Here is a 17,155-nt window from a genome sequence, read left to right on the forward strand (position 1 = left end):
AACAGCTGTTTTTAAAACGAAAGGCTGCTTTTTAAATGTTTGTCACCTCTGCTGCTCCCAGTCCCAGCTGAGTGAGGAAGCAAGAGTCTGGAAGCCTTGGTAACAAGCACTGTATGACATATTCCTCATGGGGAAAATAACTGATAATATTTTTTTCTTTGTTGAAGGAAAGTGAGACACAGAATTTGCCTTACACTCAGAGACTTTAAGGCCAGAAGGGACCATCATGATCCTCTAATCTGATCTCCTGAACATTGCAGGCCACATAATCTCACCCATTCACTCTTGTAATAGACTCATAACCTCTGGCTGAATTACTGAAGTCCTCAGATCATGATTTAAAGTCTTCAAATTACAGAGAATCCACCATTTACTCTAGTTTAAACCTGCAAGTGACCTGTGCCCCATGTTGCAGAGGAAAGTGAAACCCTCCGCCAGGGTCTCTGCTAATTTGACCTGGGGAAAATTCCTTCCTGACCCCAAATATAACAGTCAGACTCTGAAGCATGTTGGCAAGATCCACCAGCCAGACATGTGAGAAAGAATTCACTTAGTAATTCAGAGTCCTGTCCATCTACTGTCCCACCACAGCCAGTGGAGATATTTGCTACTAGCAGTCGCAGATTGGCTACATGCCATTGTAGGAAGTCTCATCATACCACTTATCAAACTCAGTCTTGAAACCAGATCATTTTTTTGCCCCCACTGCTCCCCTTCAAAGGCTGTTCCAGAACTCCATTCCTCTGATGGCTAGAAACCTTTGTCTAATTTCAAGCCTAAACTTGTTGATGGTCAGTTTATAACCATTTATTCTTGTTTCAACATTGGCGCTTAACTCAAATAACTCCTCTCTCTCCTGGTATTTATCCCTCTGATGTATTTATAGAGGGCAATCATATCGCTCCTCAGCCTTCGTTTGGTTAGTCTAAACAAGACAAGCTCTTTCAATCTTCTCTCATAAGGCAGGTTTTCTATTCCTCTGATCATCCTAGGAGCCCTTCTCTGCACCTGTCCCAGTTTGAATTCATCTTTCTTAAACATGGGAGACCAGAACTGCACACAGCATTCCAGCTGAGGTCTCACCCGTGCCTTGTATAATGGTACTAACACTTCCCTGTCTCTACTGGAAATACCTCACCTGAGACATCCTAGGACTGAATTAGCTTTACAGGAGCAAGACTTGTAACATGCCTCCTTCCATTCCAGACAGACCTCTGGTCAGTCAAACCCCATGTTGCGTCTGTTCTGCTGCACAGATATTTTGTGATACGTTTTGCTCCCGGGGTTGCAAAATTCATTGTGAAATTCAGAAAGTGGGGAGGAGTTTGCTTTTGCCTAGTCAACACTCAAACACTGTATGGGTTTTGCACTGCAAAGATTCTCTGAGCAATTCCACAGATTGCTTGAAAAGGTAATCGATTGACCTCTGGAACTTGCTGCGACAGGATGCAAAGATCTTTAGCAAGATTGAAAAAGGCTGGTCATTCATGGGATGAATCCTCCCAAGTGTATGCATGCTTGTGTGTGTGCCCAGCTCACACGTGGAAATTTCCCAGTGTGTACTTTGGAATATTTTTAACAAAGGTGCTCACCTGGGAAGATCAGTCTAGCACCCATATTTCCACTAGCAAGGATACAAATGAACAAAGACTCTCCAACCTCATGCTTCAGGGCATTAACTGACTGCCAACTAGGATCAGGAAGAAATTTCCCCCTGTGGTGCACTGTTGCAGTTAGGCGCATTATATGCCTTTACGAGCTCATTCCAAGTTTCCAGTACTGACCGCCTTTGACTATTGGCCTCGATGGATCATAGGAAATGGCAGGCAGGAAATTTGCCCAGAGCCAAGCAGGCTTCCTGGTACTGAATCTCTATCTTGGAGGAACCTGCTGGCTTTCCTAGAGAGGACCAAACTGTGTAGGCAGTTTGGCCCAGATCAAAGGTATTTAGGTGCCTGACATTGGGAGTTTGGGGATCTGGGCATTTGTGAAATTAGACAGGCCCCTCTACTTGGTACCTCCATCTCTTTGCCAAGAGAGAAACTCAGGCTCTGCAGAGGGGATAGGCCATCACCCAGCCCCTGCTGCACCAGCACTTGAGCTGCCCTTGAACACAGTGGGGGATTTTACAGCAAATCTTTCCCCAGGCTGATTGCTCCCATTGATCAAGTGAGGAAGGTGAGTGGCTCTTGGCCCAATGGTTCCTTTAACTAATTAGAAGCTCAGGGTCCAGCTGGCATTTTAGCGCTTCACTAACAAAGCACAAATCCAATAATAATTACGTTATGGGATGGAGAGATTAGGCAGGCTGGCATGCAGTCCAAGCCTGCTGTGCAGCAAGGAGAGCCAGGCTCTCGGGATAGGGTCTATGCAAGGGGGTTTGGCCAACCGGGGACAGCAGGGTGGCGATCTCGGGGACAGTGGTACAGCAATGGGAGGTCTGCTTTCACTCCCCAACAGGCCAGCCCTGAACTATGCTACAGCTGTGCAGGGTTACTCCACAGTCAGATGAAGTGGAGGCTGTTTTTAGGGCCTCATCCTTCCTAGCCCCATCGTGGCTGCAAGCCCCTGGAAGCGCAAAGAGTGGCAAGCTGCCTGCAGCACTCAGTACCAGAGGGGCCTGTCTGTATGTGGCCAGGGGAGCCTTGGCCCAGCCCATTTGGATACCAGTTAGAGGTGGCAGGGCAGCATGGGATGTGGGTGTAGGATATTCGCTCTATGCCTGATGCACAAGGGAATGCCAATTGCCCCCAGTGATCCTTACACAGGTACCACCCCTGTGGCACTGCGTTCCTTCCCACAGCATGACTCAGACTCTTAGGAGCCATAGTAGAATCCTAAAGAAGTAGAGGACGAGTCTGGACGGGTAGCTGCCAGTTAGACATAGGTCTGGCCTTCACTAACGGAACAGACAGAGAGAAGCGCACACAACCGGAGGACGACGAGTGCCCGGCTGCAGCCTGTGGTGTGCTGCAGAGCTCTCCAGTACTCTGGTCACACAGCTGGGCTGGATCTGGGGGGCAGCACATCCTCGCCCGTCCTACGTCAGTGATGGACTGCACTCTGCAGTGACAGGAATGTTCTCTTTAGCAGGGTAATGATCTGTGGCCACATGCAGACAGCAGCAGAGTCAGCAGCTAACTGATACAGTGCTTCCTCCCCAGGCTCTGCCGCCCCATCTACTGGGAGAGACAAGGGCTGTTGCGCAGCTAGTTTAGCCCAGGCGTCCTCAGCATCCCAGGCCCTTTGACCCGGTTTAGTTCTGGGAGATGAGAGGGCTCTAACTGTAGCACTGATGAAGTGATCCAAAGCCCACAAAGAAATCTCTCATCTTTGGCTGAAGTGATTTGTTAATATTTGCAGGCATCTCATCGTTAGTGCTAAACCCTCCGCTGGGGCCCATTTGAGCTGTGGGAGGGGAGCTAGCACAGACAGTTACGCTGATTAATCCAAAGTCCATTAAAAAAACCACACACAATTTCTTTGGCCCCAGACTTAGCGTTAATATTTGCTGGCATCCAATCGGCCATGATGTTGCAACACCACATGCCAGAAATGGAAGAAATTCACCCCGTAGCTCTGAGCTGCATCCTGACAGCACCAGGTGGAGGAGGATGTTGCTGGGGGCTGCCTCTGCCCTCTTCGCAGGCATCTCATGACAGCCAAGGGGGAAGCTCAGAGAAGAGCTCTGGGGCACGGGTAGCAAGCATCTCTTGCCAGAAGACAAGGGAGGAGTCTCTCTTGCACCTGGGTAGAAATCAGCCATCCATGTTAGTCCTAAGGCTCTTGTAGCTGGAGTCAGACTTTCTCCCTCCTACAAGAAGAGACTCAGGATATTATGCATCACTCACTATCCATTGGCTTCCCTTCCTGGGATGTGGTCATCTGCTTCATTATCTTCCCAGGGGACAGATGGGAGACACTGGCTCAGCTCAGGGCTCCTCAGTTTAGGGGGCTGACCTACTGTTTCTCTTCACCCTAGCTGGGAATTGGAGAGCCACAGCTGTCCCTTTGATCTTGAGTTTTTGGTACATCTAAACCAAAATGAAATAGTGTGAAAGAGGAAAGGGGGAAGAGAAGGATGCAAGCCTCTCAGGCAAGGGTGGCTCAGCAAGAGCGAATAAATGACATGCTGGATTTGCCTGCCTGCAGTTACTGAGCTCTATCCTGTACTTGTAAAGAGATTTTTATTAAAGGAAATGGCAGACAAAGGAAGGATGGTCCAATGGTTAGCACTTGCCTGGGACTTGATAGACTTGGGTTCTGCTTTGCCACAGACTTTCTGTGTGACCTGGACAAGTCACTTAGCCTCTCTGTGCCACAATTCCCCATCTGCACAATGGGAATAATAGCACTGCCCTGCCTCCTAGGGGAGCTGTGAGGATAAATACATGAAAGACTGTGAGGTGCTCAGAAACTAAGGTGATGAGGGCCATATAGAATCCTACAAATGTAGGGCTGGAAGCGACCTCAAGAGGTCCATCACCCCCCGCTGAGGCACAGTTAAGTATATCTAGGCTATCCCTGACAGGCGTTCGTCTAATATGTTCTTAAAACCCCCACTGATGCGGGTTCCACAACTTCCCTAGGTAATCAGCTCCAGCGCTTAACCATCCTTCTCAGCACTAGGGAGAGAAAGAACCTTTGCTAGTATCCAGCGTGCCGCCATGTCCTGAAATACTGGCCAGGTGTTTGAATAGCAATAATACTGTAACAACAATTTACAAATGAATACACTAATGCCTCCTATCCGGAAGGGTCCCAATGCACTGGGCAGATGTAACCCCGGACAGCTGGCAGATGGCATACTGCAGAGGTGATGCAGAATACGTTAAAACAAAGCATACGCTGTAGCTCATCAGACTTGTTTCCTCACCTGACCTTGGTAAGTGGAAAAGGTTCAGCAAGCAGCATTGTTTTTTGTGTCTCCTGGGCTGACACCGATCAGGAGCCATCAAGGGATGCCTACATTCAGACCTGAGTCTTTTGCAAACCAGAGCAGAGCGCTGACCCCGGGATGGAGTGATTAAGTGGCCTGACTCTTGAACTGGCAGAGTTCAGGCGTGCTGTGCATGCCACAGGCCAGATGAAAAGTGGAGCTGCATGTGCCTGTCACATCTGAACCCAGAATGGGGGCAAAGGTGAACATGGATAATCCTTAGGCTAGTGAAATGATTACACCTCAGCCCGTAGCAGCAGCCAGTGTAGATCAGGCCTGCTCACTCCCCGCACTGTGGTTATTACTGTTTAGAGTTCTATTTTTGCTAAGGCACTCAGAGGGCTTTGGATACAGCTGTCCAATACATTGCTGAAAACATATTGTGATTATATTGCAGAGCAATAAAGAATCTATCCCATGCATCCATTTACTGACTACTTGGAAGCTGTGGGTGACTTGGACAGATTCAAGAAAGGGATGTCTCTGGTACGGACATGTTTTACCTTTCCTTTCTCTGTCTGGCCATTTGGGTTTTCTCCTTTTCCCTTCGCACCCTGGACCTCTTGGAGCAGGCACAAAAAAACCCAGTTTGATACTATTTGGCTCCTGATTCTCCACAGCTGACCAGAGAAAGGAAGCACAGCCTGCCAGAGCCAGAGCCGTGCCACAATGGCTTCCTAGTTGAAGTGTCTCAAAGCAGATGCTGGGTCTCCTTCTCTTCACTCCCTCACTCCTGCATTTCCTTGTCCAGGTCAGCCTCCTTTCTGTTGGCTGGCCACCTATGGGACCTTCAGCAAGACTGGAAACCCTGCCCCCTCTGCTACTTCCCCCATTCTGGCTGCAGGATATTCTGCCATGCCCCACAATTCTGCCAGGCTAGTTGTTGCAGGAACACCAAACTTTTGTTGTCGTGATAGGTCACCTCTCTCTTTCTTGAATTACGTCTCTATGGGGTTTTTATTCCAAAACAGAATAGAAAATGTAACTCCACCAACCCCAACACATAGCGACACCTGTTGCATTAATGCAGACACATCTGCACTAGATGATAAGCTCCTGGATGCAGAGATTGTTCGGTTTAGACAGCACCAGGCACACAGAAGGCTCACTTGGCTCCCTAGCTCCAATTTCTGAAAAGGGACAAGCAGCTGCCCTGTGGCTACTGCCATTTCAGACCATTATTATTTATACCACTGAAGCACCTAGATTGTGCTAGGTACTGTACAAACACAGAGGAAGAGACATGTCCAGGCCCAAAGCTATACAGGCAAGACAAGAAAAGCACAGACGAGTGGAATGAGATTTGCCCAAAGTCAGGAGCAGAGCCAGAAACAGAACCCTGGTCACCTCATTCCCCAGCCACTGTCCTGGCCACTAGACCTCACTGCCTCTCCCTGGGATGGGAAGATGATATGATGGAACATTTCAGCTTCTTCTCTCCTCCACTGCAAGAAGCCCCTCAGTGGCTGAACAATGTATGAACAGCAGCAGCAGGCTCCCTCCCCCTTTCCTTTCCTGTTTGTTAAAACACACACACTCCCTCTTCTTTCTCTCATTCAGTATCTATCGGAGCATCCAGCTTTGTGTGGCAGGGATTGTCAGTCACTCTCCTGGAGGAAGCTCTGAGTGCCTGCAAGCTGGCATGTCAAACTGTTCCTCTGGGATGAAGCACATTCCAGGAGCACAATCATCCACATGATTTTTGTTGTTTTCCGGGAGTTAGTTTTAGAAGAAGTGCTTTAATCCTGCTTGCTATAGGTTGATCCAAGTGGAGAGAAAGTGGAAAGGACAGATCCCCATCCCAAACAGCGATGAGACAGTAACTCCAGGTATGTGGCTTTTCTGTGCCTTCATTACTGAATTCAGAGAATGCTCTTGCATTTGCCAGGTGGGTTGGGAAGGGCTCATTCTTGGTGCACAGTGGAGATTTGGAATGTTTTGTCCATGGCAGAGTTTAAGCATCATCATCCTGGGGATTGATTTCAGGTGCCGGCAGCACTGAGATATGGAATTAAGAAGGTGCGTGCAGCAAGCAATACTGACAGGAGTTTCGAGCTGTTCCTGAGCAGAAGCAGGGAGCCTGGGGAGCAGGATGCTCAGAGGGAAGAGGGGATAGGAAAGGGGAGGTTGGGGGCATCTGTGGAAACGAATCACAAACCTACAGAGCAGAGAATGGCAGGTGTGGATATAACGAGCTGCTGCCTGAGAAATTCTGCTCCCTCCTGTAAATCTTTCCCTGCACCCTCTGACAGAAACCTCCTTTATGCTGGTTTCCATTGTCATTTACATAGGAACACGCTCTTGGTATGCTGCTGTCACGTCAAGGCTGGGTGTAGAATGAAAGTCAGGGGTTGCTATCTTTCCTCCCTTGTTGCATATTGTTTTTAAGAGTGGTTGCAGCTCCCAGGGCTGGGTAGATTCTTTCCCATCTGCTCCTCAAATCTGTCCAACCAGAAGTTGAGTTACTGCTACAGGTTTGGTAGAAGTAGGATTCTAGTTTCTCTTTTCCAACTTTCTCTTCAGGGGTTCTTGTCTCCTCCACCATTAACTGCTGTGGTTGAATCTTAGTCCTGAAGCAGAATCATGCCGCACACTCCCAAACCACAGCTGGATCCTGGCACACAACCAGCATATCCCTTCTCTTACCTCCTGCAGCCTCCCACAGGTGGTGCAGAGAAAAGCATGTCAGGAATCTGCTTCCCCATGCCCAGCCAATCTCTGCCACATGGCAATGTTGAAGGCACTCCTGCTACAGGCTTTCGTCTCTGCAAGGGGAATACCAGCTTGTCTTTCTCCACAAGGCTGGGAACGGCTGGTAATGAAGTATGTGTGAGCTTCTCCACAGCCAGTGCTCCTCCATCATTCCCTATTGGGTCTTCTGCTGGTACTAGAGTACCTGTGAGCTCTTCTACAGTCAGTGCTCCTGCAACATTCCCCCCAGTGGTTTCTGTGGGGAAAGAACTAGGGCTGAAGTATAGATGAATGTCTCATACAACCAGGGCAGAAATCACCTATTGCTCCTCCTCTTCTGAGCCAAGTAGCTGGGAGCTCCCCCAATCAACTCCCTTGCACCATTTCCTGCAGAAACTGCACCTGCTCCTTTGAAGCACCCTAACTGTGAAAGTATGAACGCATCATGCTAGGAACCTGCAGGTTCCAGTATGGAAACTGGAGGCCCTGGGGTTATTCCCCTCAGTTATGCTTCATCACTTGAGCAATGCTAGGTCACCCTACACTTGACCTCTACATCTGTTAGGGCTGTTTTAGTGCTGTTGTCCCTTCCTTGTTTTATCCTCTCTCTCTCCACCCAGGGGCTCAGTCATGGAGTGACGAGGGATTATGCTACCACCTTGTTGGCGTGACATTCCCCAGAGTTTTCAGAATCAATTAAGAGTCAAACCTGGGCCCACTGGGTTTCTGAGCACAGGAGGAGCCAGAGTGCTGGGGAAGAGGCCACTTGATGGTGCTCTTGGATTCCCGTGGCTTCAGAGTGTTGATTCAATTTCCAGCTGCCTGACTTCCCTTGATTTTCCTCTCTGTCCCCCAGTCTCTCCCCTCCCCAGGAAGCCCTATCACTGTTCTACACAATATGAGGGCCTTGTGCTTCTCCAGGATCAGATGATATTTTGCAGGGAACAAAGAGCAGAGTGGAAAGTGGCAGGTTGGGAGAGTCTCTCTCTCTCTCACACACACACTTTGGAGCAGACCCTCAGTGAGAGAAAAGCATCATAGCTCCTTCCGTTGAAGGTCATCTGCTACTGGCCAGTCTCAGAAACAGGATCTGGACTACATGGCTCATGTGTCTGATCTGGTCTGGCAATTCTTAGGTCTAACCAGCGGAAACCTAGCATGTTATTGCTACATAATTTCTGGAGGGTCTGAGCCACTCTCTGCCCCAGAGTCCCCCTGTAGTGTGGTCCATAATGACCCTCTGGTGTTGCACAAGGAAGGATAGATCCAACTCTTGCAGGGTCCCCGCTTCAGGCAATGACTCCAGCATTGCTGCCTCTCATCACACGGTAACCGTGAGGTCTGTTTGAAGTAGGCAAAGGGAGAGTTGGTCTAGTCCTTTCCAAGCATTGATCTATCCAAGCCCTAACTCAACATTTATTTTTTTGACCTGATGAGCCATTATGGAGAGAGGGCACAGCAGCAATAGGACCAGGACCAGGTACGTGAAAATGCAAAAGTTATTAGCAGCTCTTTGATTCCTTATGCCCCAAGCCAGTAGCAAAAAGAGACCATGTGCAATGTTAATCAGAACAGCTACTCTAAGACTGGAAGCAGAGAGAAGAGTCTGGCTCCAGGTGGGTCCCTTCCTTTCCCACTTTAAACCTAACGGTGATGGGCTTGCGACTGCAGAGGGCCTTTGATCTAAAGGTAGTCTTTGCCATTATCCCCCTCCCATCTGCTCCCTTTGCCCCCCTCACACTCAGAAACTGCTGGCTGGAGCCACCATAATCTCACTACGCACTGCTTTTAATTAACCAGCTCTGTTTTCTGTCTCCAAAGGGAAAGACTCTCCCTCTCTGTCTCCAACTACCTCATTTTTCAGGAAATTCCCTCTGCCATTTCTCGTGTCCTGTCTCTGTATGGATCATGTTCACAGCCTGGACACTCACTGAAACAACATATAGATCTGAGTCAAACCATCCAGGTGGCTAGTACTGGGGGCTGTACAGTTCATTTCATGGAGCCACACTCACCATTGGAGGTCAGGACGCAGCATTGCAGGGATTCTTCTCACTCCAGAACTGCCTTTTGGTGGCCAATCTGGTTCTGCAGTAGAGTTCTTCTGGGTTACTCAGCCAGGTCACACTTAAAGTTCAGTCCCCTCCTAAGTCAAGGAAAGTCCTCCTGCTGTAATTGATCAGGTGCCAAACTGGCTTCTCCCAGTCAGCCTCTTCAGAGTCCTTTTCCTGGGGTCCCGGGGCTGGCAGCACAATCCTTCCAAATCAAACAGAACTTGACAGAATTTCACACTTCCTTTGCAGAGCAGCACCTGCCAGGGCACCTCCTCCAGCTCCTCAGTAGAACTCAAAACTACAAATGAAATTAAACACTATTGAAGCACATTTCACCCCACTCCAGGCTTGAGCCTCTCAATCTTCCTGAGCTCCTTTTCAGCTCCCTATTTCTCTTGCAGAACCCCAGCCCAGATTCTCTGGAGGCTTTGCTCTTGCTCCAAAGGCCTATCAAGGAGTTAGCTCTGCATCTCAGCTCAAGCCAGAACCCAGTTCAACAGCTGTCCTCCACAGTTGGTCACAACTGCACTTTCTTAATCCCTTTTAGTGTGAGGCTTGGGTGTTTGCCATTCTAACACCTGACCCCATTAGTCCCACTCCGTCTGGGTGAGATGCAATTAATTACCACACAGGTAGGGCTGGCCCCATTTCCCCTTTAAAGGGCCAGTCACCTTAAAGTCACCTATGACTCTTCCAGGTGAGCAGACCTGGATAGTGAGGTCAGACAGGCAGATAGTCCAGGTCATTTAGAATGTGAATATTCTGGAACTGGATTTCATTGCCAACTAGAGTGGACTCTGGGTCTAATCCCTGGGAGAAAAGGAACCTAAAGTAGGTTGCATTGCTCAGCTGGGATAGACTGTGGCTGCAGACCTGGTGGATCCTTTGAATGGATGCTAGGCTGGGATTTTTATGCATAACTGGAAGCTACAGAACTCCCAGCTGTGGCTGCATTTCCACCAGAAATGCTTCTATTGCATCCTCAGTCTGGTCCTGTCCTGCCTTGAGAACTGGGGTGCAGCCATTCAGGGCTGCCGACAGCGGGTTCGGGCCCCGGTGAAAAAAAATTTTTGGTCCCCCCCAGCATGGGCAGAGCAGCTAAACAGGGCCGACAAAGCTGGGGAAGCCAGGCCCCAGACCCATTTGTGGACCGCTGGGTCCCAGTAATTTGTACCGGCTTCCCCCCTCTCGTCAGCCCTGCAGCCATTATAGCCCACACTGTGCCCAGTGTCACCCTCCCACATTCCCATATGGGCAGGAGGTAGATTGTTGCACCAAGGAGTGGAGACATCCAACATCCCAGTTCTCCTTATTGGGGGTAGCCTCTCTCCCCTTTGGGCTGCAGTTGCCACACTCAGTGTGGCAGGTCTTCCCTGAAGCTGAGGATGAACCATGAAGCATCCACATACAGGACTATTATTCAGCCCCAGTAACATGCTCAGTGATGTGGTGTGGTCCGATTCCCAAAGGGGTTGAGCACAAGCAGTTCCCAGTGACTTCAGTGGGATTTGTGGGTTCTCAGCACCTCTGAAAACCAGGCAGCACTCAGACCTTTAGCAAGGGCCTGGGCCACCAAGGAGACTTGACCTGTGCCTCTCCTGTCGAAAGGTACACTCCTCTCACAGACAGCTGGGTGTATATCTCTACCCCTGAGGTCACCTCTTGCTCCCTGCAGACCACACACCTTCCCCAGCATGACTCTGCCTTTGAAGAGACAGAGATGGTAGGTTTAATCTCAGCAGTGGAACAGATCTAAATAATTCTCCTGTCAGAGGCGCAATGTTGAATACATTTCCAGTTGTTTATGCTAGTGAAAGAGATCTGAACAGCACATGGGAGTATTTCTGGTTCTGCTGGCCCACTTGTCTGCACAGCTATTGCTTCATTCCCACAAAAGTAGTTCCTAGCTCCTGAGATCTGTCCATTTAGCCTGGCAGTTTTGTTGGGGCTCTAGAGTGTGGGTGGCTTGCTACCCTAACTCCCACATCCCAATACGCATTTAGGGGGCTGTTTGATTTCTCATTGGGATGAACCTTGGTACATGAGCTGTCGACCTAGAAGCAGCCCAAATGACCTTGGAACAGCCTAATGGTGGGTTTTTTTCACCTTCCTCTGCAGCCTGGGGCCCTTGGTGGTTTAAACTAGAGTCAATGAGGGATTCTCCGTAACTTGAAGTTTTTAAATCACGATTTGAGAACTTCAGTAACTCAGCCAGAAGTTAGGGATCTATTGTAGGAGTGGCTGGGTGAGGTTCTGTGTCCTGCGACGTGCAGGAGGTCAGACTAGATGATCACGATGGTCCCTTCTGGCCTTCAAGTCCATGAGTCTATGAGTCTAGTGTGGTTTTGCCTCTTAACTAAAATCCCGTAATTGGTTTTTAATTATTGCCCTTTGAAAAGCAAAAGTCCATTAAGACCTTTTATGGTTGAGGCAAAACAGCCCTAATGATTATTATGTTTCTGGCTGCTCCCAGGTTGTTTTTATCGCTAGTCTCCAACTGAAGAAAATAGCTTGATTTTAAATAGGAAACTGTGCAGACATTTGGCAGCTGATGTGGGAAAAAGAGAAAGGGAAGGGATGATGCCAAGGCTGTGAGTAGATAGCTAGTTAGATGAGTACATATGGTGCAAGATAGACAGCAGTGAGGAAGCTGAGAAAGTCTGTAGTGAAAACATGTCCATCATTCATTCTGTTTTCTGCATCAGCCTTTGAACTGTAACTTTGCTCTTCCCTGCTGCAGTTTGACTTTGGCTCAGCCCAGCACCTGTTACCTGAGGAGGGCTGGAGGGGACTTTCTGAGATACAGGGAAGCAGTGGGGCTAGGTCACTACTGCAGCATGTTGCCCATTGATCGGCAGCTTTGTTTCCATGGAGGCTTGAGCAACAAACTGTGTCTCTCAGCATTTTCTTTGTGCACTGATCAACACATTCTCTATGGCCCAACTTCTCCCTGCTCAACTAATGTCTCCATTCGGTGCAAGGGCAGAAGCCTCTGTGGTGCAAGCTGCTAAACCAGCTTCTCTTAGTTGTCAGGGATGAGCAGATGGCCCTAGGGTTTTTTCTATGGTAGTTAATGGGTCCTGCAGAGAGAAGAGAACAGTTCCAACAAACCTGCCTGTGGGTTTTTTTAGTTGGTAAAGATTTAGTAGACATGACTAGTTCCAAGTGGGGTTACCCTCCCATTACCCCACCCAGCCTCATGTTACCTTCAATACTGACTTATCACCCTCATTACCTTCCTCCCGGCTGTGTGTTACTTTTCCCCCCTGCTGCCTAGGGTTATCCTTCCTCTTGACCTTTCCCACCTTAGATATGGCCCCCATTACTATAGTATGTGAGCCTCTCACAGCCTTTCGTGTATTTAGCCTCACAACCCCCTTGAGAGCCCAAGCAGGGTGCTTTGATCTCTCTTTGTACAGCTAAGGAACTGAAACACAGAGAGGCTAAGTAATTTGTCCAGAGAGCATCCTCATCCCTGCACCATCCTTTTTCCCTCACTTGCAGCTGTGTAGAATTTACTCTGTCAATACACCGTTTTTGCCTAGATGAGAAAATACTATAAAGGCAGAGAATCACCTCCTCTTGGTCAGACCAATGCAGCCTCACTGAAACTTGTCACTGCATTGGGATTGCACTGATTTCACAGAGAGGAGAACTTATCCTAGCATCTCTGCCGTAGAAACCAGCACCCCCAGTAGAGCCACTGGTGCCAAAGTTGTAAATGCCAATAAAAACACACAGAGTGCAAGGGAGCGCGCAGCTGAGACCAGTCTAAATTAGGCTGTTCTCCTTCCCCTGGGCTTCCCAAGCAGCATAGCTTTGCAGCCATCAGAAGAGATTCCTGAAGCTGCTCCCAAGGGGAGTTATGATCCTTGTTCTGAGGAGTGATAAATGAACACCCAGCTATTTATTATCCATTACAGCATAATTGCAGCCTCATTTACCATCATGATGGCCATTATTTTCATCCATTTGTTTAAGGAACTAGCTTAACCACTGCACATTTCACATAAAAACTCAGAGTTATCCATTCCTCGGGTCATACTGTTCTGAGAACCCTGCAACTGTGGCTGGCTGTCAGGTAGGATCTGCTGAGCTGCCCAGAAGCAGACGGTTCACTGGTTCCTGTAGAAACAAATGTGAAACTTCGAACAATTCATTTGAAAGGAGGACGATAAGATGCCATGCAGCTGCTTCTTCCTCTGAGGGTGCACTCTTTATTTTGGACCCACATTTCATTTCTCTCAGTTGAGCGGCATTAAAACCCTTTTGCTCAACTGGAAATGATTCAGAACAGAAAAGCTGAATGGCAAATTTGCAGACAATGTTATTTATGCAACTCAACTGATCTGTTTTCCTAACCAGCACTTTGTTCAAGCATTATTCTTGGATCTTGGCCCCACATTTGGGTCTGAACAGGTGGAGAGTGTGACCCCTGCTCACCGCTATTCACTTCTCAGCTGTGGGGGGTTCTGACAGAGAAAGGCTGGTGGGGATTTAATAGCTGTGTTGAATTTTATGCTGCTGTGTATGTACGGAATAAAACCCCTGCAGCGGCAACATTCTCTTATTGTGATTGCAACAAAATTCAACATTGGCTTATGGAGTTGGATTGGCCCTGTGTCATCATGCACAATGTTGCCAGAGGCACTTTCATGTGAGATGTTTGGGCTCGTGCACCTTTCGGGGGAGAGGGGGGCTATCTCTTTAGTGTAACCATTTTGAAAAGCACAGCAGACCATAACAGGCAGGGCACACAGAAGTGGTACTGTAAGCTGAGCTCTGTCTTGGTCACATCGGCATAGAGAGTGTAAGGACTGTTTGTTTGTTTGTTAAAAAACATTCACTTTTAAATAAATAAATAAAATCTGAAAAATTCATTTGGGAAATGGAAGGGGCACTGGCCTTTCCTTGGTGGGTTAGTATGAATTTTAGCATATGTTTAAAATAAGGTCTAATGGGGATTAACATCCCTCTGAGTGGCTGTGGTAACTATGTATGGAAACCACAAGTTTATCAGGGAGTAGGGAAAAGTCAAGGAATGTTACCACTGCTGCTGCTTCATTTGAAATGACAACCTGGATATGCCACTGTGAATCAAAGTGCTTGAAGCTGCTCTCCTGTCTGAAAGGGTCTCACTTTTACTATTTCATTTTTACTCTTCCAGAGGTGACGTTACAGAGCTCCCCCCATCCTGAAAGGACACACCAGACATGGGGCTGCTGAAGCAAACCAACAGCACCCTGGTGATGGAGGACCTGGTTCTGGATGAGAAGCTGCCAGTAGGCTGGCACTCCAATGGCATTGTCACTCCCAACCAGGGTCTGCAAGGTTCCAGCAGCATCATGATGGACAGTACCAAGATCCTTGGGGTCCAGGTCATATTGATCACAGCTTATTCCTTAATAATTCTGCTGGGATTCATCGGCAACTCCCTGGTGATCTATACGATAGTGAAATATAAAGCCATGAGGACTGTAACCAACTTCTTCATTGCTAACCTGGCCGTGGCAGACCTCATGGTGGACACTCTCTGTTTGCCTTTCACCTTGGTGTACACATTACTGGATGAGTGGAAGCTTGGGGCTGTTCTTTGTCATCTGGTCCCTTATGCCCAAGCTTTGAGTGTCCATGTGTCTACCCTCACCTTAACTGTGATAGCTCTGGACAGGTATAGATGCATTGTTTTCCACTTGGACAGCAGGATCTCCAAGAGGCTGAGTTTCACGATCATAACCATTACATGGTTGACTGGTGCAGTCCTGGCTGGCCCGTTGGCCATCTTCAGAGAGTACAGGCATGAGGAAATCCCATCCATCAACCTCAAAATAGCCGTCTGTTCTGAAAAGTGGCCTTCCGGAAATAACAGAGATGCCACCATTTATAGCCTTTCCATGCTCCTTCTGCAGTACATCCTTCCACTTGCCATTATTTGCTATGCCTACATCAGGATCTGGTTCAAGCTGAAAAATCATATCAGCCCCACCTCCAGCAGCGACAGCCAGTGCAGGAGGAGGAAGACAACAAAAATGCTAGTGATGGTGGTGGTGGTTTTCGCAGTGTGCTGGCTCCCCTTCCACATCTTCCAGCTTGCCATCGACCTGGATTTGGTGCTCATCTTCCATGAGTACAAACTCCTTTACACTGTCTTCCATGTAGTTGCCATGTGTTCCACATTTGTAAACCCCCTGCTCTATGGGTGGATGAACAAGAACTACCGGAATGGGTTCCTCACGTTCTTCAGCTGCCAGAACAAGCCTGAGAGTATCTACACTGATGGTTCAATTAGACGCCGGTCTTACACCTTCAAGGCCACCACTCTGAATGGGAGCATCAAGCACTCTGCTGGCAATGGGCAGCTGCCGACAGAGGTATAGAGATGAGAAATCCATTATCCACAGAGGCAGAGACTGGTTGACCCTGAACAGTTCCTCTCAGGACTGATACCTTTTAGAGGGAAATGTTGTGTTGCCAAAATATTGTAGCTACCGTAGCCAAATGGAAGTACCTACTGTATCTATCAAAACAATCAACTGTCCAGTCTGTCTTATGAAACAGGTTAAGTATTCTGTCCTCTTAGTTCTGCGCTTACTTGTCCATAAGCACAGAGAGCACTGTTTGTTCATAAGCATGGAAACGTGTTGTACAGAGGATATTTCAATTTAAAAAGTGAGATAATTCTCTTCTGCTGTTTGTTGTGAAAAAAGCTTCCATTCAATGAAATAAGATCCACCACCAATATGGAATCTATTGACTCTAGTGCACATTAAATATATTCTTGTATCTGGTATGTACGTGCTCTTATTTGAACCTCTTCCTCGGGACTCTTATTCCTTCCTCCCTAGACAATGATTCCAAACAAGGAGAATCTCATTTTATCCTAGAAATAGAAACATTTAGGATTCTGCTTACTACTGTTAAACTCAGAATCAGTCTTGGACAAGCAGGATTGAGCAGCTGAAAGGTAAAGCCATGCAGCACATAAGCCTGTCCCGTTATTCTACATTTCCAGCCACTGCAGATGGGTCATTTGTCCAGCATTATCTCTAAGAGGAGCTACTATTTCTAGAAAGGCTGAGTAGTGGCAGCAGTGTAATCAGTAGTTTGTTCCATGATTGCTTAGTTTAGGCAAGGATTTAGGAGACTCAGTGTGGTGTGGTGACACTAGGCAACACAAGCTGTGTTTAGTTAGTCTGGGAGCCAGAGAGCCAGTGACACTGATGTTGTGGCGTTGGCAGACCAAGAGGAAATGTAGGGAAGGGAGAGCAGATGTGGGCTGGCAGATCATGAACAACCTCTGTGTGGATCAATTAAGCTCCTGATCAGGATTATTGACACTATTGCTTTCATCCAGACTCAGAGATGTGGGCCTCATTCCCCAACATCCAGAACCACTGATCGTTGAGGGAAATGTAAGAATCACTACTGGAGAGTCCTTAGCAATAACCCCATTTTCTATAAACAATGCCCT

General features: G+C 48.0%; 1 protein-coding gene across 1 annotated transcript; it reads left to right on the forward strand.

The window, feature by feature from the left end:
* Window positions 1-6,513: 6,513 nt before the first annotated feature.
* Window positions 6,514-16,438, forward strand: LOC116820076 (neuropeptide Y receptor type 2-like). The gene is made up of 2 exons (XM_032772294.1): window positions 6,514-6,768; window positions 14,852-16,438. The coding sequence occupies exon 2, from the start codon at window positions 14,898-14,900 to the stop codon at window positions 16,059-16,061; it is 1,164 nt and encodes a 387-aa protein (XP_032628185.1). The 5' UTR covers window positions 6,514-6,768; window positions 14,852-14,897; the 3' UTR covers window positions 16,062-16,438.
* The last annotated feature ends 717 nt before the right edge of the window (window positions 16,439-17,155 follow it).

The sequence above is a fragment of the Chelonoidis abingdonii genome, chromosome 7 (genome assembly GCF_003597395.2).
Source record: "Chelonoidis abingdonii isolate Lonesome George chromosome 7, CheloAbing_2.0, whole genome shotgun sequence".
Classification (NCBI taxonomy): Eukaryota; Metazoa; Chordata; order Testudines; family Testudinidae; genus Chelonoidis; species Chelonoidis abingdonii.